Genomic DNA, 23,989 nt, shown 5'->3' with positions numbered 1-23,989 from the left:
CATGTTGCATTGCATGTTGCATGTTGCATGTTGCATGTTGCATGTTGCATGTTGCATGTTGCATGTTGCATGTTGCATGTTGCATGTTGCATGTTGCATGTTGCATGTTGCATGTTGCATGTTGCATGTTGCATGTTGCATGTTGCATGTTGCAAGGTTGAAATGTATCATATTTACATGTACAAAAGGCAGCACAGAAGACATTATATGTAGGTAAAACGCGCACACAAAGTTTAGGAATATTTCAGAGCCTAGTGATCTTTTAGTGATTGCATTCACATCACCCATAGTGCAATTCAGGCCTGGTATGCAACATGTAACATGTAACAAAACCTTTATTAACTTTTCTTTAAAAAAGTTTGATATTCTAAGTGCCTTTGCATGAACAGTGGATCAACGGAAACTATAACTATATATAATTACCTATTTAATCTAAAAAGTATTGCGCATATGCTACATTTACTCCTCAGCTACTTACTGACCTCAAGGACCGCATGTTCAACACGACCAAATTTAACAAAAAGAAAAATGTTTTGATTTCAATATTCGCTTCACAATGTTTTTCTAAAGATAATTTAAACACCAGTTCAAAGATATATCATGAAAAGAACACCTGCTGATAAAACGTTGTAAAACGACAAAACGAAATAACTAATTAAAAATAATATGTGAATTTAAGTAAAACACGGTCAGAAAATCGCGTCCAAGGAATAAAAAAATCACAAATGTTTGGGGACTTTTTTAAATCTTCTAAAGGCTTGGAGTCTTCTAGAAATCATGAAATAGATAGAGGTGTCCTTGTGTGTGAGGTGTGATTGTTTAGCAGATGTTGTTTAGTATTTTGTACATTATATTTTGTTTTTACGAGTTGACTCTGATTTCTATGAATAAATAAACAGTGTTGAATACGAGACCTGTGAAATCAATGCATTCCCGGTTAACTTGTCACGAATGAATGGATTTATCCAATAGTCATGTCTCATCCAAGAACATGTACGTAAACCCGATGGCATCGAAACTGAACCGTTTAGTTTACAACCTACAAAGTCCTCGAAAATGAGGTTAAATTTTCTAGGATTATTTCTTGGGATCCTACTTTTGTTCTTCACTCAAGCAACCAAGAGTGAAAGCGGAGATGCGAAAAACGAAGGGAATCAAATTTTCAGACTACAAAATAATGGGACAAAAGAGCAGCCAAAACAAAAATGGATGAAGTCAAAATACCATAAGGTGGAATTTTTGAAACGTGTCGGGTCGAAGACTCGCAAGACTGTACCAAAGACCATGGCACCATCAAAGGTCAAGTCATCCACCAAAGCCATAGATCGTCTACCACTGACCTCTAAAGGAAAAAAAGAGCAAAAACGACAGTTTATCTTGCGTCCTCCGCATCTGTCAATGTTCGGATCTTTCCAAAAGTCACCATTTATGATGATGCGACCACCTCCTTTGACACAGAAAACTGTTGTGACGACCCATATCCCTCGCCCTCCTATAGCAATCCCGTACAACTCACTGCTAATGAACCACCTCTTCCATCCGTTCATGGGCGAACAGCATGAAATGCGTTCTCCTTTACAGATGTTTGAAAATCCTAATTTAATGAAGCAATTTGAAGAAGATGAAGACGAAGGTAATTATTCAAATTTCTTTTACGAATCGTTTTGGTCCTTTTTTTCCGCCCCTGTTTTAACCATGTTTTCATTAATTTTCTTATGCTATATAGAATGTGCTATCTATCAGATCATGTAAAACTTCACCCGGATCTCCTATATTGGGTGATCCTAAGGACAAGACACTGTACCTCGACTGCATAGGACTGACCCGCCGTTTAATCTGACATTTCCATCCTTCCAGAGACATGGTTTTAGTTATTTAGTTGGCCGTCATTTCAAGCTTATAATCCTTGGTCTTGGGACTCTGGTTTTCTCGTAAATTTGCTCTTGGAGTTTTGAAAATGTTTTTCATAATTTGGATTGCTGATAGTTAAGCCATAAATTTGAAGCAATTCTTCCTAAAGACGACCATTTTTGACAGAAAAAAATTGGTTCATCACTAGAACAGGGTTTCTTTCTTTCTTTCTTTCTTTCTTTCTTTCTTTCTTTCTTTCTTAGATTTTGTTTGTTTTTGTTTGTTGTTGTTTTGTTGTTGTTGTTTTCTTTCGTTTTGCTTTGTAATCACACTTTGAATAGGAATGTTCCATGCAAAAGTTAGGCTACGAAATGGGAAGAGATATCCTTAATTGTATGAATTCTAACTAATCATTTTATTTCAGATAGTAACTGCGACTCGAATCCATGTCAGAATGGAGGAACATGTAATGAGGTTAAGAATGGTTACGAGTGTATTTGTACACATGGCTTCAAAGGATCTGATTGTGAAGGTATAAACAGAGTAACACTCTACCTTTAACCTTGCAATTTTATTGACACCCTGATACAACCTCTCGGCTAATCAAAGTCAGGGCATGGCTAACTCACAGATTAAACCCTGAAACAACCTCTGGGCTGATCTAAGACAGGGCACGGTAAACTCACAGATCAAACCCTGAAACGACCTCTGGGCTGGTCTAAGTCAGGGCACGGCTAACTCACAGAACGAATTGGAATTTCACTTGTTGGGTTTTGTGAAGGGAGAAAACTGGAGAACCCGAGATAAAACCCCTCCAATGAATGGAGAGACCTGACAAACACTACTCAAATGTGATGTCAAGTCTAGGAATCGAACCCAACACTCCAAAGATGAGAGCTAACTTACGCTACCTTTGATTCTTATCTAATTATAGCTTTGCCGACACGACCCATCTTGGTTAATTTACTAATATATTTCATATTGACTGTAATCTTAACAGAGGAAAATAAGTGTCATCCTAATCCCTGTCGTAACGGTGGGATATGTACCATGGCTAACGGGGGATACGTTTGCACGTGTATGCAGGGATATAAAGGAACAAACTGCGAAGGTAATCAAATCTTAAATGTATACACCGATTCAGTAAAAACGGCTCTCCTTCGTTTTTCTATTCAAAAGTCTTTGACTTCAATCAATAATCTTATCGATGTATCACTATCGCCTAATCAAGAGCATCCAAAAGTGAGAGTGTAGGGGAATGAAAGTTCAATCGGCCGTGGCATTATTTTTTTTTTTCTTTTAGGTTATTGCGGAATTAATATAAATATATTAGTATCAGATTTAAGCTTATGTATATAAACTTAAATATATAAACAAAGGTGTGCGCTCTTGTCTCCACCCCCCCCCCCCCCCCCCCCAACTTTGTTATACTTTCGTAATCCACTTTTACTATCTCCGTCAGTAAAAATCACCATGTGAGTTGAGAGCTATAAACATGCATAGAATATACTGGCGAATGTAGTGTGTGTGAGTGAAACTGGGCAAAATTGGAAACCAGTTTAGTATTCATGCTGATCGCCAATTTGCTTACCCAGTAAGAATCTTAAGTATCAAAACATGAAAACATGCCTTTCTTGTGCCAGGCAATATGCAACAAGTACATTCAGTCAAGATTATTCAATGTTCGTCTTTGCTCAGTCTTTGCCTAGATGGTGTACAAATATTATATATTCTTTTCATTTATTAAGTTCCATTGTATTGAAAGGATTGTACGTACTACAGAACAATACGAGTTGATTAAAATGCCACGGGTTTTGGTTGAATAGCTGAATATTATAACGTACTACAGAGACTAAGGCTAAGCAAAGAGAACTCGAAACGGGAGTATTAATGCATAGTAAGAGTGTTAAAGTTCAATAACATATCAAACGAAAGCAAAAGTTTTGTAAATTAAACACGTATAAAATATATATTTATTTCGACTCCTCGCTTCGTACTTTACCATAAAGACCCTTAAACGCGCAAATATCAGATACGTATTTCGGTATTTCTCAAGCTTTTTGACAATATGGCTACTAATGTTAAATACTAGCATATGTAGCATCGAGGAATCGTAAAACTCACCTGCTCAAAGGAACTTCAACTCTTGAAGATCGTAGAAATGGAAGGACTAGTGTTCTGGTAAACATTACTGGCGGATGAATCCTAATGCTTTAAGACCAACCTTCATTAATTACAATATCTTTACGAGTGAAACTAATAATAATCAGATAGCGCAAGAGAAAATGTCATTTCATATTTTTTATGCAAATACATATTCAACTGTTATAACATACCAAACAAAAGCTCGTTAGGCCAAGGCACGTGAAGGGTCCCTAGAGAGTGCACTAATGAAGCCAGAAAGAATGTTTATATTCAAATGATACAATTTTACCAGATCACATTATCTAATTGGAGATTGCCCGCTGTTTGGTACAGTAGAGCACAATCCAAAAATGTATTCTTTGGTACAAAACGAAAATAATTAAATTAATTTAGAAAATTGAATAGCAAATAATCGATAGTGTATGTTAATCAAATACTCTTATAAAGTTGTTTGTAACGGTGCTGATGACGATGATGATGATGATGATGATGATGATGACAATGGTGATGATAATGGTATTGATGAAATAAATAATAAATAATGCGATTGACTGACTCTTCTTCCAGTGGATCACCATCAGCATAATCATGATAGTGATGATGATGATGACGGTGATGACGGTGATGACGACGATGATGGTGATGATGATGAAGGTAATGATGATGGTGATGATGATGATGATGATGATGGTGATGGTGATGATGATGATGGTGATGATGATGGTGATGATGATGGTGGTGGTGATGATGATGATGGTGATGATGATGATGACGGTGATGACGGTGATGATGATATTGATGATGATGGTCATGTTGCTGCTGCTGTCGATGATAGTGTAATTACTGCTGCTGATGATGATGGTGATGATGATGATAACGATCATAATCATGATAATTATCACGTATATTTTCAGAGCACAACAAGTGTCAGCCCAATCCATGCAGAAACGGAGGATCGTGTACCGAGGTGGACGATGGATTCGAGTGCGCATGCCCACCAGAATACAAAGGACCGTCATGCGAAGGTATGTGACGTAATACATACACATGACTTATACATATTTGTACTAAGTAAGACGTCCTGACACTAACGTTGTTACCTTTGCGCATGCTCTATAGTTCAAAACCACTGCTACATCAGTCCGTGTCTTAATGGCGGCACATGTCTCTCGAGTAGTCTTAGCTCTTTCTCGTGTTTGTGTGGGGATGGCTTCAGCGGTCAATCTTGTGAAGGTCAGTAGATCGTTACGCGCGTAGCTATGAAAAAAAGTCAATCCTATCCGTATTATAGTTTATAAAATAACTGTTATAAATATCGCGTTCTGATTGGTTGGGAGCGCGTGCTTTATGAGAGCTCAAAGGACAAGCGCGCACTTTCAGTTGCGTCATTACGATACTCTGCTACGCTTCGTGCTTCTTTTAACTATAGTAATCACGTGATGGTACGGTTCACTCTCGAACGCAAAACAATACCTTTATTCTATGGAGTTTCCAAACTATTCCGCTCCATTACTATGTCCTACACTTCTCTCGTGTTCTGCCAACCCCCGTGTGCTTCATAACTGCAAACATCAAACGCGCGTGTTTTCTATTTCTTTAATAGTATTAACGATTGATATCTTGATTGATTTGTTTCAGTTGAGAGTAAATGTCGCAATCAGCCATGTAGAAATGGTGGAACTTGTTTTGATCATCATAATTCTTATACCTGTGCTTGTACGAACGGGTTCTCGGGAGTCAACTGCGATAGTAAGTAGCAATGTTTTAGTACCACTACATAGACCACTCCATGGTAATACAGGGGTAAAGAGTGAATGAACAGACAGAAAGACAGACTAACAAAGCCACTAAACAACTATAAACAAACAAATAGCAGATAGATGAAAAACGGATGGACAAAAACTCAGAAAGTTAAGTAAGGCAAACGAAAGAAGAAACCAAAAACAAACGAACGAAGCAAGCACACATACAGATGTCAGACAGACAGACAGACAGACAGACAGACGGACGGATGAACGCATGCGCACGGATAGACGAACAGATAATCAAAGAAATTGATAAACAAGCAAACAGAACATTAGCTAAGCTTTACTCATCTTGTCATTTTCTACAGCTATGATATCAGCTTGTGATTCTAATCCATGTCTAAACAGCGGCTCGTGTATAAACCAGGGTCCCAATATCTACAGATGTATATGTCAACACGGGTTCAAGGGAAAAAACTGTGAAAGTAAGTTCATACGGTATGAAATAATCTTAAGAAAACCTGCGCAAAAAAACTTATCATTTTTCAAAACAATAGTAATAACAATAATCTTTATTCCCATTTCCATATTATAAATATTTACATATATATATATATATATATATATATATATTAGTGCATTTTTTTCCTGATTTAGTTTTTTTTTTACATTATATCTCATGAAAAAATGCTTTACATTCAAGGAAATGACTAGAGGCTAAAGGAACCGTAAGGTTTTCAAAGTTAGACCCTAGACAATTTAAGTTATAATTTTATTCAGTAGCTCCAGAAAGTAACACACACACACACACACAATTAGCAGCAGAAAAGCAAATGTGACAAATGTGAACGGCAAAGCGACAAGACATAACAAGAACGAGAAATAAAGAGGAAGACGAACATATATTTTAGTGGAAAAAATATATGACACCAATCCTTTATAATTCCATATTCTATAATACAGCTGTGTGCTGCAAAAAGTGTAAATAAACAATCTCAGCATCATTAAGGCATGGCTCTCAGATGAAAAACTGTTTAGCTATATCATAGCCAGTTTTCTACGAATCTTACCCAAACTTGGCAAGTTAATGTCTTTTGTCAAAAGAAGGAACCTTAGTTGCCTTGGTTGCCATGGAAACTAAGTCACGTGACAACCAGATGGATTTTCAGGACTTTTGAAGTAGTTTCAATAGGACTTCAAAAGGCTTGTTTAAAAAATCCAAGATGGCGGTCTTGTGGTCACGTGACATGGTTTCCATGGTAACACATATGTGGTAATTGCTTGCCTTGAAGAATTACTACTACGAGCCACAATTGGGAAAGATTCATTATAAACTGTCAAAGATATGAATAAATAACTGATTTTCCATCATTTCCTCAAAAGAGCCATGCCTTAATGGTGCTGAGATATTATCATATACTTTTTTAGTGGAGAAAAGATGTGATCCTAATCCTTGTCAAAACTCTGGCATCTGTCGAGAATTGCTGGAAGAAGAGGAATACAAATGTGAATGTCAACGTGGTTTCAGAGGAAGAGATTGTGAAGGTGTGTGTTGTGATTCCATTGTTTCTACCTGGTGTTCTTCTTCTTCTTCTTCTTCTTCTTTACTTTGGCTGTTTATAGTGCGCGGACTTATTTTGTATCTTTGTTTTACGGGGCGAGTAAAATCGCTCTTGCAAATGGTCAGTTTTGAGGTTACGCATTTTTTACTATAGTTTAAGCATCTTGTTGGCAAACGTGAAACGTACATCAGTCAACAAGCAGAATATTCTTCAGAATTTGAACAAATATCTAAGTGGTAGATGAAAGAATAATACTCGTGTTTAGTGAGAGGTTTGCAAAAGAGACAGTAAAATGCAGGGAAACGATGAAAACATGGTCTTGTTTGGTTTGGTTGGTGGGTTGGTGGGTTGTGGGTTGGTGGGTGGTGGGTTGGTGGGTTGGTGGGTTGGTGGTTGGTGGGTTGGTGGGTTGGTGGTGTTGGTGGGTTGGTGGGTTGGTGGGTTGGTGGGTTGGTGGGTTGGTGGGTTGGTGGTTGGTGGGTTGGTGGGTTGGTGGTGTGGTGGTGGGTTGGTGGGTGGTGGGTTGGTGGGGTGTGGGTGGTGGGTGGTGGTGAGTGGGGTGGGTGGGGTTTGGTTGGTGGTTGGTGGGTTGGTTGGGTTTCTTTGGTTTATGGGGTTGGTGGGTTGGTTGGTTGGTGGGTTGGGGGGTGGTGGGTTGGTTGGTGGTTGTGGGGTTGGTGTGGTTGGTGGTTGGTCGGTTGGTGGGTTGGTGGGTTGGTTGGGTTGGTGGGTTGGTGGGTTGTGGTTTGGTGGGTTGGTGGGTTGGTGGGTTGGTGGGTTGGTGGGTTGGTGGGTTGGTGGGTTGGTGGGTTGGTGGGTTGGTGGGTTGGTGGGTTGGTGGGTTGGTGGGTTGGTTTGGTTGGTGGGTTGGTGGGTTGGTTGGTTGGTGGGTTTGGGTTTGGTTGGTGGGTTGGTGGGTTGGTTTGGTTGGTGGGTTGGTGGTTGGTTGGTGGGTTGGGTTGGTTGGTTGGTGGGTTGGTGGGTTGGTGGTTGGTTGGTGGGTTGGTTGGTGGTGGGTTGGTGGGTTGGTCGGTTGGTGGTGGGTTGGTCGGTTGGTGGGTTGGTTGGTTGGTCGGTTGGTGGGTTGGTCGGTTGGTTGGTGGGTTGGTGGGTTGGTCGGTTGGTGGGTTGGTTGGTTGGCCAAGTTTGTCTAGTCCATGTCTCACGTATCATTTGCTTATTTTCAGAACAAATAAACCTCTGTGAAAGCAGCCCCTGTGCTAATGGAGCCACGTGTTCAATGTTCGCTAACACTTTCCACTGCTTGTGTTCGGATGGTTACAAAGGTCTATACTGCCGAGGTGAGAAAGACCTTAATTTATCGAACTCAATGATCAAGCATTGGTCAGGTTTTTAAACATTGCATTTGACTGTGATTGAAACAAATTCAAATCATATAGACCTTTCTTTACCTTGGGCGTTATTTCTTTGAGTTGTATTCATGTTCATGTGTCTTTTCATGCACAACCATTCAACAAAAAAATGATACTCTAGGGAATGACACGTGGTCTGAAATGGGAAAATATTACGCCCAAGGTTAAGAGGTCTATAGACATAATGATCAGATACAGAGTGGCGATATTTAGTAACTATGTAATTTCTTTATTGCATCCCAACTAAACAGAAGTGGAAAAGTGTCACCCAAACCCTTGTCGGAACGGAGGAACGTGTATATCAGAGCTCAACAGCTACAGATGTGTATGTAGGGAAGGATACCGGGGAAACGACTGTGAAGGTATGTGGAACAATTGATCGTTGTGTTAATAATTATCTGGCTTGAAAATCTATTGACGACTCTTAAAACTCCAGTTTATGCGGGCTTAGCCTCAAATCAAGAAGTTGCTTGGCGTTTTGTTATTATAATTTCTGCTTTTGATTACAGACGTAAAAAAAATCTAAATCTACTAGCTTTAGCTGTTGTATCACAGCGTGGGACAATCACAACAGAGCTAGACTCCAAACTAGGTGAAAGCCCAAAGATCGAATTAGAATTTAGTAGTTGACTTTTGCGGAGGGAGGAAAAACGGAGAACCCGGAGAAACACCCTCGAAGCACAGGAGAGAACCAACAAATAACTCTACTCATATACGACATCCGGGTCGCATTGGTGAGAGACGGCGCATTAGCAGCGCACGTCACCGGTGCTTCCCAAAGTGAAGCTTAGCCCGCATATACTGGAGTTTTAAGAATCGTCAATAGCAGAGTTATTTTACTTAACCCATGAAATAGTGAGTATACACAAATACAGGTTAAGTCAGTAGATCTTATTTCCATTGTCTTTCTTTTATGTCTCATATCTATTACTTGAAAAGTATTGTTTGTTCAACGATCAAAAACGATTTTGTTAACGCAAGGAATCGTACAATTTTACGTCGCGACAAAATAGGGTTTTGGTGGACGTCATATCATTGTTGGAAAACACATAGTTTTCGTGTCTATGGAATGTCATGGAACAGCCTTGATTGACATCCATCCTCAAAAATCCGCATTTCATTTACATAAGAACGACAGTAAGTAAAACCACTCTATGCAGGCATGATAGTCTGTACATAGCTTATTCGTTCAACTAAACAATAACGTTTTTATCGTATTGTCTTCTGTATTCTAGAGGAACTTAAGTGTCACTCCAACCCATGTCAAAATGGTGGCACATGTTATGAAAACAGTGGAGGCTTCACGTGTACGTGTATGGAGGGCTACAAGGGCGTGAACTGCGAAGGTACAGAATATTATATTACTGTGTGGAAACTCCAACCGGGTCCACTTTTATAAACTAGTATCATTAACCAATCATATTGTGACCTTTAGCTCAATATTTTTAAACCAGCCAATCAGATAGTTCATAGATATATTAAGAGCGTGAGAACGCGATAATCTGATCGGCTAACAATGTTATCAGTTCAATCTCTGATTGATCAGTTTTAGTCAAGTGGTCACGATTAGTCCCTGTGTCAATAGAGTAACTCCCATATGTTTTGACACGATAAGTGTGCTGTAGAATTGATGGGTTGCAAGCATTCCCAAGAGTGTCAAAAGACAAAAACATGGCGGCCATCTTGGTGCGGTTTACAATGCATGCTAATGATAAATCGTTTCTTAAATGCCACCAACGTGGCCGCAATGACGTGACTCACGATCCAAAAATATAAAAACCATGTCCGAGGACAAAAATCGCACGTGACTTTAAAAAGATCGAGTTTGAGAAAGTTTTATACTACCGTTATATGTGGAAAAGCGTCACAATCTCGGCCACGCACTCGCCTCCCACGTCTCAGGCTTGCTTCCAAGACTCGGCCGCATTACACGTGAGCAGTTTGTCTGTGCCCTAACTTTGATCATTTCTAGGTTGTTTCAGGAACGGTCATGCACCATAAAAAATAGGTTTGCTTTAAGTTAGAGTTTTTTACCCATGTATAATCTATGATGCTGTTTCTTCTTCAGAGCGCGATCGTTGTCACCCCAACCCTTGTCGTCATGGTGGGTTATGTGAAGTTGAAAATAACGAAGCAGTGTGCAGTTGTTCTTCGGGATGGACGGGACTCACGTGTGAAGGTAAACGATAAACAAAAGACCATATCATGAAAGCGTTCTTGTTCTAGTCTGCATGATATATTCAGGCCGTTTGCGATTAGAAACTGGTGCCCAATGCTGCAAAGTTATTTTAAAACATTTTCTTCTTTAGTGACTAAACTAAATCCCCTCAAAAATACTCAAAAACCTATAGTAGATTTTAAATTCTTAATGTATTTTCGCCTTCAAAATTTATTGCTCTTCGAGTCGATTATAACAATAAATTTCGTATCCAATGGAATATCACTGTAATATGAACTAATTTAGGATGATTTTGAAGGTAGGAACTTATATCATGTAAGCCGGATCTTAGAGCAGTTTTCGTATGACTGTGAAAAGCTCCCGGTACGAACACACTGTCGTGACACGATAAGGCATACGCCAGACCAATCACATGCGCGAGAATGTACTCTCCATCCAATCAATTAATGCCCGGAACACGACACGAGCGCGACGCGGACACGCCAATGTCACGACTCTGCCAAACTAATAATATTGCGCGAGAAAAAATCCGCCAAACAAAGTCCTAGAAAACATCACGGTCGCGCTAGGGCACGAATATTTCACCGACTTTTTCACATGCAGTCATACGAAAATTGCTCTAAATAGCGTGCGCCACATACCAGAACATTATGAAGTTCTATGGATAGCAAGTTTAGTCTTCTGAGCCAATCAGAGAGTCGAAAATGACACTTCATCGAACATTGTAATTCTGCGCAGAACATACGTTTCATTCATTCGTTTGTCAAGCTGGGCCATGCACCATGCGCGCGCAGGTGAAGTCAGAACCGTCTTCTGTATCCGATAGACCACAGTTTTGAATCAATTAGAGCGCGCATAGGGATGTGCATATATTATAATGAAATGTATTGTTTAAATTAGAGGAAGACAGGTGTCATCCAAATCCGTGTGAACATGGAGGTGTCTGTATCACTAAGGCCTTTCGCTACGACTGTCATTGCCCCATACACTGGTCTGGTCTGAACTGTGAGGGTGAGTACACACCATCATTTTAAATTTAAAATCACAAAACGCTAAATTCAAATTGGATGTATGAATTAGCTGTGCCATGACTTAGATCAGCCTAGAGGTTGTTTCAGGTTTTGATCTATGAGTTAACCGTGCCCTGACTCAGGTCAGTCAAGAGGTTGTTTCAGGGTTCTATCTGTGAGTGAGCCGTGCCCTGACTTAGATCAGCCCAGAGGTTGTTTCAGGGTTCTATCTGTGAGTTAGCCGTGCCCTGACTTAGATCAGTCCAGAGGTTATTTCAGGGTATTGATTAAATTAATTTAAAGGTTTTTCAAGATTTAAAAATGGGGAATTTTATTTTTTCATGAAATTAAACGATGCACACTGTTATCGTAAATTCAACTGATGTTTGAAGAAGGAAGAGTCGAGAGATAAAGGATTTTCCGTAGTGATTCTCGATTGATTTATCATTATATTCATGATCAACAGTTCCTTCAGCAACCTTTGCTGCACCTTTAAGAGAAACAGCCTCAGTAGTTAACGCATGCGCAACAACCACGTATGGCTGCTGTCCAGATGGTACGACAGCTGCTGTTGGACCACATCAAGCGGGTTGTCCAGGTAAGTTTCTGCACGCGCATACTGCGTCTCTTAGTAAGGTCAGTAGACCTCAGTAAACCGCAAAACGTTGCACTGATTTGTACAATTTTGTTAACTTCTTTACGGAAATATATGGTATGCACTCTACTTTATAAACTGATACTAAGATACATCCATTTCTTAATATATATTTTTCTCCTTTTCTCTCTCTCCCTTTATGACTGCAAATCCTTCGAACAGAACACATTCCAGGTAAGCTGATATAATACTCTTAATTATTTTCTTTGCCATTATAAAATAATGTTATAAATCTCGCGTTCTGATTGGTTGGGAGCGCGTGCATTATGAAAGCACACAGCACACACGCGCACGATTTTTTTATTGCTGTTTTATAAAATATTTCTTGATGCTTTTTCAAAATAAAATTGTCTTATCCTTTCTCGCACTGTCCGGCATACTTAACATGGCCAATATGGCGTCATATAAAGCTTCTATCTATGTGCGTCCTTAGCTTGTCTAGTCCATTCCACACCTTTCCCGCAGGATTGAATTAGTTTTCTCGCTAACTTTTCATTCACAGGAATTGGCAAGCGAACAGTAATCGAGAAAGCCGAAAAAAGATCCTCCAATTAACACAAGCACTGAGAAGATCAAAGAAAAAAAGTGTTGTTATCAATGAACAAGAGAAGTGAATGGGAAAAGATCAGACGAGTTAGCGAGATAGACTCGATTCAGAAGGGAAATAACTTGATGGCTTCTTCGGAAAGCAAAGTGAAAAGAATATTTAAGATCTCTAGTCTCTATTCTAAGATATATATATCTTATTTAAATGTCTAAGTTTTCACAAGGGATTGGCTGCATTATTTATGGCAAATAATGAGGGATCGTCACGCAACGCTCTCTTCCCTAAGTAGTAAGAGGGTTGCGTGACGATCTTGGTAACGGTTCGATAATGGGGAGGGATGGGGGAGAAAGTGAGAGTAAACTATCTCATATAAGATTTATACAGATGTGTAAACAGAGGCGTATACAGAGATGTGATGTGTAAACTACACACTACAAAATTTCGCAAGAACCCTTCGTAATGAATATATGTAATAAATTTTCTACAATACAAAAAATTATTAAATGTGGACTATGATCCATGTAATTAATGATTTTAAGAAATAGAGCAGCTATCATGCTTTGTAAATAAAGGTAAAACTTCAAAAACGTACCGTCTATTTCTGGGTTTTTTTCTTCTAATATACAATCCTTTAATGTTGATTGATCAGAATATTTACATATCAACACTAATTAGTGTAAGTACCGATAGTTTGGAAATTGGAAATAACAGTCTTTTTCGTATGGAGATGCGCTGTTCCTAGATGCAGTAAAACAATAAGCGTTCGCAATTTGCGGCCGTGCGGTGTGGAACGCGCGCATCTTTACTTTTACTTACAGCATTGGTCATCGATTTTTTTCTTTGCTTGCTTTTTTGTTTGTTTGTTTGCTGTTATGGTTGTACTTCGTATTTAAAGTTCAATTGCAACAAGACGCTCTTGACGCTTGCACTGGGTTGCCCAATGTGCTGGTATGCTGGAGCTTACTTGACACCTAATCTTTGTTATGTACTGCTATTTGCGGGTAGGTGGTACTTTGGAACTTTTTAGGTGTATTTTCCCCCCAGGAACAACGGTTGCGTTACTGACGTCACTAAGTTTAAATATACCCTCCATCTTGAATTACACAAGAACCTTTGACTTGACAAAGACTCGTTTTGACTGACGAAATAAATATATTTATCCCAAGAACCGTGTACATGGCCAAATAAGCGACATAAATTCTTTACAAATATGTCTAAATGGTTATTTGTTTTTCGCGAACCGTTCTGAAGTTCTCGATCTCTCCATTATTGTTTATTTATTTTTATATATCCTAAAAAAATCGTGCGTTCTGATTGACTGTTTGAGAGGGCGGTATTTTGTCAGTATCTGCCCGCGCTGGCGGTCCGTATCCTTTCCTGCTAAACATTAAAACAAAACGATTACAAAAACATGTATAAAAAAAATAAATAAAAAAGAAACCGGCCTCGGTCCGTATATTCAAGACCTCGGGCACAGTTTTTCCCTATCCGGACCTCCTGGCCGGTAAATAACACGTATATCCTGTATAATACACAAAGGCCTACAGCTGAAGAAGTTTGCAATGTTAGCCAAAGGATAATGTATTTTATCAGAAAGAAGAATGATTTCCTTTTAACTTGTCTAGATGCATGTCACATTACTTGTGAATTTGATCTTGCGCCATGACGCAACAAGATCAAATTTCCCAATGTTCTCAGTCAGAATCACCAAAATAGTAGTGCAATAGTATCCAGACGTCTTCACGGCACCACCTACTAGTCCTTTGCGGGCATATTATGATCCAAGTGCAGTAAATGTTTTTGTCAGTAAACTTTGCCAGAAAAGATAGGAAAGCATAGCTCTACTTTTCGCGCGGAAAAATATTTTTCATATGACTGATAACGTCTGATCAAACTTATACTGGCTTATAAGCAACCGACTAGGAATAAATGTATCTTTTTTCACTACAAAGATTGCCTTATCGTTAAAGATTCAAATATAACTAAAAATGGATTTAAAAAAATAAAATAAAATAAAATATTTATGTGGATATGATGGGATTCGAACCCACCAAAAGAAATTCAAAAAAATCGATTCAAATGTGCCATACCCCCGAGACATCCGCAGAGCTGAGGCGGCGTATGGACTTCGGACCTGACGGCGATTAAATCCTTCTGCCCTTGGGTGTACGAATTACGCAAGAAAATGTTCTAGCCGAAGCATCAGGGGAGAGACCAGCCGGCCCCCAGACCATATCGGCTAATCCCTTACATCTCTGCCACGCACGGAATCGGTTGAAAGTATGATGTTAAAAAGTCTAGTCTATTCGGTGAATTGTTTTCACGGCTATTGTTATGCTGATTTACCTGGAACCGTGTTCCAGTGGATAAATCGTTTTCGTTCAATTCAAGATACTGAATCAAGCTCGTCTGAGGAGGGTTAGCATTTGGATGGGTGACCTAAATATTATACCTACTCACGCTTTTGCTCCTTTTTTTCGCTTTCGATTTTTAAAATAATAGAATATAGAAAAGTGAAGGTTTTCTATTTTTGAGAAACCTATTCCTGTCTACCCAAATCCGTCAAATTGAAACTGCCGGCCACTTTTAAAAATCCAGCTCAATCCATACGATAACACAAACCAAACTTTAAGCTCGAACAAACCTTTTTATGCTTTCTATAATCGTTTATAGCGTTCGCTAGCATTATTTAATTTTTTTTTTCAATTAAAAAGATCTTGAGCAAAACTCTGACAAGTAAAAATGACGAGTTTTACAAAGATCACAACTCTCAAAAGGACACCAAAGTAAGCTTATTTTCTCTTAGATATTAGATCGACAGAAGGCGTCCCAAAGTTCATCACGATCTCTCCATTATTGATCATATTCTTCCAATATAGTTTTTTTTAAATATCCAAACCAGTGAAATGGAATGAAACTCGGTTAGTAAAAGGATTCAAAACTTTGCGAAAAGTACAGGCCACAGGCAACCCAGTACAAACCAAAGGCATTTTACGACTAGGCTGCCACATGCAACCCAGTAAAAAATGAGAAAATACACGTATTTTTCTCTGAAGCGTGTGAAAAATTCTCGATGGCGTCTACAAAGGTTTTATTTACTCCATTTTTTTTACCCAGATCTGCATTCCATACCATAGTCTAAACGTCTCAACACCAGAAATTACAAAGTGTGTGGTTTTTAGGTCTTTATTGTGCTTGGACAAAAATTAAAGAGTTCAAATTAATTTGTAGAAATGTTTGAAAATTCTTAATACATGGAAAGTTATATTCTAATAGACCTATACTAACAAACTACCTTCAACGGCTGCACTCAACCCAGTTAAAACAGATACCTCGCTGCTAAATCAAACAACGTATCCCTGTTTTTCAGAATACACTTGGCATAGACTTAGTATTTCAGATACATTGGATTTGGATTAAACGAATTTCTAAATCAGAGTCAAGATATGGAAATTACAGTTATATTTTAGGGTTAAATTGAAATAAAAGTGACGTAACGCAAATAAGAGGCAGCCGGTTGGTGAGGCAAGAGAGGTTTAGCGATCAGCACATGGTATGCACAGCCTGTTGGCACCCCTGATACGGAACGACTCTCCAGAAAGAGGCTTCCTGCAGCGGTAGCACACGAAGCACTCATGATGGAAGAACTTCTCATCATACTTCACAAACTCGATGTTACCCTCCAAGACATTTTTGCAGACTTCGCACTTCTTGGCGTAGCGCTCATGATAGCAGTCGTCACAGACTAGTTTTCCTTCATGCTCGGTGAAGGTCTTGCCAGCCAGGGGGTTCCTGCAACGAGCACACACGAAGCAGTCGCTGTGGTAGGTGCCCTCATCTCGGGTCACATACTTGGCGTTGCCTTCGATGTAGTTTCTACAGGCTACGCAACGCTTGGCGTAGTGAGTACGGTTGCAGTCTTTGCAGACCTTGAGAGATTAAGAAAAATGCTTTAGATTGATGGAAGTACACATGCAGAGGTGAAAAGATTGGAAATGTGATATGGAGAGAGTCATGAAGTGACGGATGCAGAAAGGAAGGACAGAGGGAAAAGGAGGGTAAGAAGCAAACAAGCGAGCAAGCAAACAAGCAAGCAAGCAAACAAACAAGCAAGCAAGCAAGCAAAACAAACAAACAAACAAACAAACAAACAAACAAACAAACAAGCAAGCAAGCAAGCAAGCGACGACGAATAAAGACAGGTCCGAACAATCACCCAGGGAGCAAAACAGGAAGGCATTAATGCACCAAATATGATCGTACTTAACATGATATGTGCATACCTTCTTATCATCCCTCATCTGGAAGGTCTGGCCTGCAAGAGGCTTGCGGCAATGCCAGCACACAAAACAAGTGCCGTGATACGGCTGGTTTTGGTACCTTACAGTGGAGTCAGTGATCTTCATGTAACATTGTGTGCAAGTCTATTAAAACAACAACATCGTATCATCATTGTAAATAAATTCATTCATAGTACATTTACACGAAGGGTGATTCTCCCTTCATGTTAATAACACAGGTTTATAGAGGATCCTATCCTCCCATCTCAATCTCCACCACCCTGATACAAGAATCATTCCAAGATCTTACTGATGACTTTTCACTACCCTCCCTACCCTCTACACTCCCCCTGAACACCCCCGTCATGCAAGAACCGTTACAAAATCTTAGCGATAGCTCTCCACTATCCTCTGAATCCTCTTCCCCTGACCTTCGCCCTGATGCAAGAACTATTCCAAGACCTTACTGATGACTCTCCACTACCCTCTGAATCCTCTCCCCCTGACCATCACCCTGATGCAAGAACGGTTCCAAGATCTTAGCGATGGCTATCCCCAACCCTCTGAATCCCCTGCCCCTGATCACCCCCCTTATATAGGAACCATTCCAATATCTTAGCGCTGACTCTTTCCTACCTTCTAAATCCCCTACCCTCTAAATCCCCTACCCTATAAATCCCCTGCCCCTTTCTACCAGCTTTATAAACGAAGCTTGCAATATTAATAGGGTGTGGGGAAAAAACCGTGATGTCTTCACGAATGACGCATGTACTAATAGGCTTAGGAGGTTAGTTATCCATCATTACGCATCTCTCTCATAACCTGAATATTTATCGCTTTACAAAAATACACCACATAGAATAACAGTAACGTCACAAGCACTTGACTAATGGCGCGATAATTGCTATTGGTACGTTAATCACTTAATACTTTGTTTCGAAAATTCCACCCAAGCAATCAGCTTATCCAGTGACCGTCTAGGGAGGGGTTGGGAGTAGAACATGACTGTCAAAGCCCAGATAAACAACTGTTAAATTGATGTGACGTTTTCTTTAAAAAAGCGAAGCCAAAACTTTAGTTCTAATCAGTATTTCGAGTTTCTATTAGTGGTCACTAAACAAGATGTTCCATCCCATTGAATCACTCCCAGATATTGACCTGTGTGTAAGAACCATAGCTAATATCGGATCGAGTACGAGCGGTCTGTCACACTTTCAATCTTGTAAACAACTACATTTTCTTGATTTGAAATATATATACGTGTGTTATAGTTGGTCGGTTGCAGGCGCACATCCAGAACGGCTGAACGTGTTCTGAAAAACAGTCAGATTTCGGAAAACGGTCACACTTTTGCCTGGATCCGCCTGGGATCGGCGCGAGCTAAGCTCGCCGACATCGACAGGCATTGTTTAGGCAAATATCCCTTGTTACATTTATCTTTAGTAAAAGATAAGTTAGAACAATCAGTTCATGATAATAATGTCACATGACGTAGGGTATAAGAGAGGACACATCGTTGTTCGTCAGTGTAGTTAGGAACATCTTTTTTTCCGATATTTTCTAAAGCCAAATTTATTACACGCAAACTAAGACAATTTTTTGAATCGAAAGAAAGCGATGCACGACAGCTCACAATGATGATATCAGTCTTTCACACAACGAAATATCAAGCGATAGTAACCAGCCTGGAGCCGTATTTTGTTCGCAGCTTTCATAAAAAAACAATCGATAACAAATCGCTAAAAAAGTCGTAAACCCAACGGAAAAACCGACGAGAAGAGAATCGTTAAATGTGAAAATATGGTGAAACTGATCAATCGATAAGAAATCGCTAAAACTTCGTAAACCACACGGAAAAGACCAGAGTAAGAGAGTCCCATTTAAGTCTTTTCTCCCAACTGCGGTCACTTAGGTTATCTGTGTGTAAAAATCAATCGCTAACAAATCGCTAATCTTTCACTTCGGAAACCTTACGGAAAACACCAGAAGCAAAGTTCCTTGACAACAGCTTGTTTCATATGTTTTTTTTCCTTTCATTTTTCTTTCCCTGCGGTTACTTATCTGTGTAAAAAAGCGACATTGAGTTGATGAGATAAGCTGACTTATCCATATCTTTGTCACTGCATGGTTAATATCCGAAGTGGAATGTCAGATTACGTGGTTTGTTAAATAGACACGACCTATTTAGATATTGCTCCTAATTAGGAACTTCATTTCACTGACGAAAATTTTATAAGACTACAATAACTGCTTTTTATAGGATAAACGGTCCTATAGGCTGTCTCTAGTTCCTTTTAATATCTTAATTGTAGAGAAAACAAAAATAATTATGAACGGCAAATAAACTAAGACTCCTAAGAGGCCTAAATTTGCAATGAAACTTTGAAAAGAAACAAAACAATAGATAGCTATTTCGGAATTCCCTTAAAAATATCATATATGAATGATGCGAAGACAAGAATTTTAGGAAGGTGAGCCATCAGTTCAATTAATCACGAACAAAGTTTCTGCATTTTAAGTCCCGCAAAAGCTATCGTTATAGATTATCCCAAGCTTGGAACTTCATCAGAAATCTCTTAGTCCTTAGAATACCACGGTTAGTTGTATAAACCGTTAAAACAGATGCAGTGAACACGGGAGTAATTATTGATGACGGTGATTTGGTCGATGACAATTATAATAGCTCTCATGCTTCCTATATTTAGTGAAATATCGAGATGAATACCTTAGTAAGCGTTAAGTAAAATATATTTTTTTGAAGACACACTATTTAGTTGAATATCTAGCATTTTCACCCCCCCCCCCCTCCCCTCCGTCTCCACCTCTATATTCCAGTGTTTTTTATGGAAAATTCAAGCACGATTAAAACGTGTTACGCCTTCCTAATCGGCTTGAACCCAAATTGGCCCAGGGACCGATCGTTTTATTACGTCACAAGGGAGGGGAGGGGAGGAGGGGTGGTGAATTTGTAGTTTCAAAATCAGTTAAAATTGGGGGATACATTTTTATAATTGCAAAACATGGGGGTAAAATTTTCTAGGTATTTCATGAATACAATAAACTTTTTATTTGAGCTACATGTTTTAAATCATGAAGGAGGGGGTACGTTTTTATTGAAAGATATTGTAGGAGGGTACGAATTTTACTTATTTTTCTACCAAAAACTCACCCCCTCCCCCTACCGCTCCCCTCCCTCTCCCCCTCCCGCTTCCGCTTCCCCTCCCGCTTCCGCTCCCCCTACGACGTAATGAACAATCGGTCCTTAATTATCGCATCAGGCATTCTCAGCAATGAAAATTAAAGTAATATGCCTCCTACAGTATTCATGTATTACGTATGACCTCAGGTTCACGGTTAAGAGAAATTCAATAGCATTCCTTTCTGGTCGTGCACATGAAGAGCGACATATCTATTAAACTGCTTTAACGAAACATAAACAATACTCATGTTATGTTAAATACTTAGGCAAATAAGTAAAATGAAGTTCTTTTTAAGTTAAAAAAATAGATACTGAAGCATGGGAAATTGATACTTTGGTAACGCTAATAATGGTGACCTCAATGAAGATAAATAACAGTCAGAAAAACAGAAAAAATACTGATTAATCGCATTGTTTTAAACAATACATAACAAGTCTTTAGCACTGTCCTTTGCAAAGGAAAGAGTTGAGAAACGAATCCTTCGTAAGATTTTTTTTTGGAGTTGAATTATATATTTCTGTACCATACAAATTGTTTTTAATTTAAAATCTTTTTAGCTTTGCTGGGGCTTGTTTGGTAAATACTTTGGTAAACAAATTATTTCATTTATTTCGTTAAAACAACATTTTTTTGGATTCTCGTGAGTTTAGAACCTAAGTTTGGTGGATGTAATGAAAGATGCGAGCTAGGTGCGTGTCTGAATAAATTAATTAACTATATTCAAAAAAATATTATTTATATTTCGGAAGGTTTTGTTTGCTTCAAGCTTTGATGAACAAATAAGTAATACATGTTTTAATGAAATATTCTAATCGCCGCTTTGTTTAGTAAGATGAATGCCTAGTAAAGAGTACAAATGACAAGTCTGGTAGATTAAGGTGTGGACTGTATCGAGGCGAGATTCCAATCATAACATACGACGCTGGAAAATTCAAAAGCAATGGCCTGTGATCAAGATAGCTCGATTCCACAGGCCAAATAAGAATTTTCTATCAGATCTAGGTTCTCAAATCTCCTGCCATTGAGTCAGACATACTCGAATTTCGATGAAGAAATTTCTAATTAAGATTTTCTTTGAATATTGTCAGGGTGTGCTATCGTGTGTAGCCAATTTTCACTTGACCCTTGTCATGCAGTCGACACTGAGCTATCACTGAGGGAAGGTTTGATGCTCTCGTATTCCGTCCTATAAAATTCCTAAATGTTTTGTGCATTATTTATACAACCCTTGCTCGTTTACTAGTTCTTTATAAATTAGTTTTTAAGTTATTCTAACGCTATAGATAAGTTTTAAAATGTCATTTGATTGGATAAATGCCAATTTATCTTTATAAATTGCTTTAGTGATTTGCATGCAAGACAAATGATGTGTGGTGGAGTAAGAGATTTACTATAAATATCAGTATCTGAAGCTCAAATTAAAAGCCACCTGCTACTTTATTAAGGATTCATGCAACAGATGGAGTTATAAAGAGTAAAACATGGTGAAAGAAAAGTTGCAAGATGTACAAGAACAGCAAGAAAAATAAAGTTGACGGTAATTCTGTGCGCTGCCGAGTAACAAAGCGTCACAGAAAGAATCTTTGACGACACATGTCAGCCAGCGAGGAGCAAACAACCTCACTCCCTAAAAGTTGTTTACAAGACAGAATAATCCTTATATGAAATATATAAACCAATAGAAATCGAAAACGGTAAAGGTTTTAAAGTAGCTTGAGCGACCAAACAACTCACCTCAGACATGGCTGCAAAACTTCAGAGGTACAAAATACAAATTTCACAAGATCGTAAAGACAGACTTCAACCCTCTTCAACGTTCAAATACCCAACGCACAATTACTAAATGCCAGGGTTTTTAAAGCTTTTTCAAGCTTCTGTGGTGCACGTCTGGAATTCTGGGTGTAGATCGCGCAGATGGCGTTTACTGGGGCTTCCTATACTGAAATAGGGTTCGAATAGGGTATTGTAACTCGTAAATCAAAAGGCCTTAAAATTAAATTCTAGCAAATATCAACCATTTTCATTTTCATTAGCCGTAACGCATCAAAGTTCGAGTTTGAGTTCAAGTTTATTGTGGAAAAGAATTATTACATATAGGAAAAGAAAACTACCAGTGTCCTGCAAATAGCTATATAGTAAGGACTAATTGTAGCAGGACAGTGGTTTCGACAAAAAATTACAAGGTTTTTCTCATTTTTGGGAAAAGAAGACAATTACAATAACAATCGTGAAGAAATAAAATTACAATATTGAAGAAAACAATGAGTATGTGGCTATTTAGAATATAAGGGCATGAAATGAAATAAGAATAAGAATAGGTTCAATATATATGTATAACGAAAAGGAAAAGGAAAAAACCCCACCAAAATAAGATTTAATCATTACTAGTCGTAATTGATGACTTTTTAACTCATATAATTATGCAGCCTCTCATTAATCCCATATAGGTAACTGTCCAATTATTTTCTTAATTGAACAGGTCTTGTTGATATGGGATTAATTAGGCAGCTCTATAATTAATAGGTAATGGGGTTTCATGCTCCCCAATCAAGAAATAATTAGACTCGAAAAATTGCTCTGACTGCCAAATGGGACTCGGTCTACGGCCTCATCCAATTTTGGAAGTCCTCGGAATTTTCCTCGTCCAATTATTTCTTAATTGGACAGCATGGAGTCCTATTACATATACTAATATATCATTACGGAGTATATGTCAAAACTAATGAGAATCCCTGAGAATCTGTATACGAGTATCCATCCATTCAAAGCTGGGAAATTAATAATTTAGATGTTTTTTTTTAATGCAAACCTCAAGCAGTCAAACCCATCTTTAATGGCCGGGTATACTTATATCGATATATTTCACATTTTGTTCTATAATAATTCCACATTTAGGTCATTATATCTTCTAGCCTAAAAATATAATTTCACCGAAAGATTAATGTTATTTAACGTAACTCGTAGTGAGAGACACGAAAATTATTTCTCTCTACTAAGAACTCAAACGAACATTCTTTTCTATGGCGTAATTCTTAACCGCACCTTTTGGAGACAACCACCAAATGAATACTGAAAGTTGTGTATGTGTCGCTTGTCCAGGTAGCCCGAGTAAACAACTGTATAGTGTCATGTCTAATTTTCATTGTTTACATCGTGATTGGTTGACACCCAACAGCAAAGGTCACGTAAGCTCGATTGTTTCAAACGGACTAACGTCAGGCGTTTCTTTTAAAATTTCTTTGTTATCTGAGCCGTCACATTCTAGAATTTACGGATGTCTTAAATATGATTTATGTCATCTTAGTGCGGTCACTAGGGGAGCAATAGTCAAAAACTAGGGGAGAGAGGGTAGGGAGTCTGAATTTACTCGGTTGTCTGGCACAGTTGTCTCTTTCAGCTTAACAACCAGTAGGAGCAGATTTAGATTGGTTGGTTTTGAAAG

General features: G+C 38.6%; 2 protein-coding genes across 2 annotated transcripts; one reads left to right on the top strand and one right to left on the bottom strand.

Annotated features, from left to right (window-relative positions):
• Window positions 1–997: 997 nt before the first annotated feature.
• On the top strand, window positions 998–13,654 carry LOC116299773 (uncharacterized). The gene is made up of 16 exons (XM_089028600.1): window positions 998–1,633; window positions 2,276–2,383; window positions 2,852–2,962; window positions 4,911–5,021; window positions 5,116–5,229; window positions 5,635–5,745; window positions 6,110–6,226; window positions 7,170–7,286; window positions 8,491–8,604; window positions 8,928–9,038; window positions 9,912–10,022; window positions 10,745–10,855; window positions 11,756–11,866; window positions 12,332–12,463; window positions 12,683–12,694; window positions 13,023–13,654. Exons 1-16 carry the CDS (start codon window positions 1,057–1,059, stop codon window positions 13,073–13,075), a joined length of 2,121 nt encoding a protein of 706 aa, XP_088884726.1. The 5' UTR covers window positions 998–1,056; the 3' UTR covers window positions 13,076–13,654.
• Window positions 13,655–16,239: 2,585 nt separating this feature from the next.
• On the bottom strand, window positions 16,240–22,441 carry LOC116299766 (four and a half LIM domains protein 2). The gene is made up of 3 exons (XM_031708486.2): window positions 22,282–22,441; window positions 17,351–17,491; window positions 16,240–16,996 (listed from the first exon to the last, which is right to left on the bottom strand). The coding sequence occupies exons 1-3, from the start codon at window positions 22,288–22,290 to the stop codon at window positions 16,604–16,606; spliced, it is 543 nt and encodes a 180-aa protein (XP_031564346.1). The 5' UTR covers window positions 22,291–22,441; the 3' UTR covers window positions 16,240–16,603.
• Between the last annotated feature and the right edge of the window lie 1,548 nt (window positions 22,442–23,989).

The sequence above is a fragment of the Actinia tenebrosa genome, unplaced genomic scaffold (genome assembly GCF_029948245.1).
Source record: "Actinia tenebrosa isolate PJP-AT-01 unplaced genomic scaffold, QUT_ActTen_1.0 PGA_scaffold13__45_contigs__length_12533684, whole genome shotgun sequence".
Classification (NCBI taxonomy): domain Eukaryota; kingdom Metazoa; phylum Cnidaria; class Anthozoa; order Actiniaria; family Actiniidae; genus Actinia; species Actinia tenebrosa.
Note: the sequence above shows the minus strand (reverse complement) of the source record. Positions and strands in the feature narration are given on the sequence as shown.

Coding starts and splice junctions, on each gene's coding strand:
- LOC116299773 (XM_089028600.1), top strand. CDS start 1,057: ATGAGGTTAAATTTTCTAGGATTATTTCTTGGGATCCTACTTTTGTTC. Junction 7,287..8,490: donor CAGAGGAAGAGATTGTGAAG/GTGTGTGTTGTG, acceptor GCTTATTTTCAG/AACAAATAAACCTCTGTGAA. Junction 8,605..8,927: donor CAAAGGTCTATACTGCCGAG/GTGAGAAAGACC, acceptor CCAACTAAACAG/AAGTGGAAAAGTGTCACCCA.
- LOC116299766 (XM_031708486.2), bottom strand. Junction 16,997..17,350: donor AGATGAGGGATGATAAGAAG/GTATGCACATAT, acceptor TAATCTCTCAAG/GTCTGCAAAGACTGCAACCG.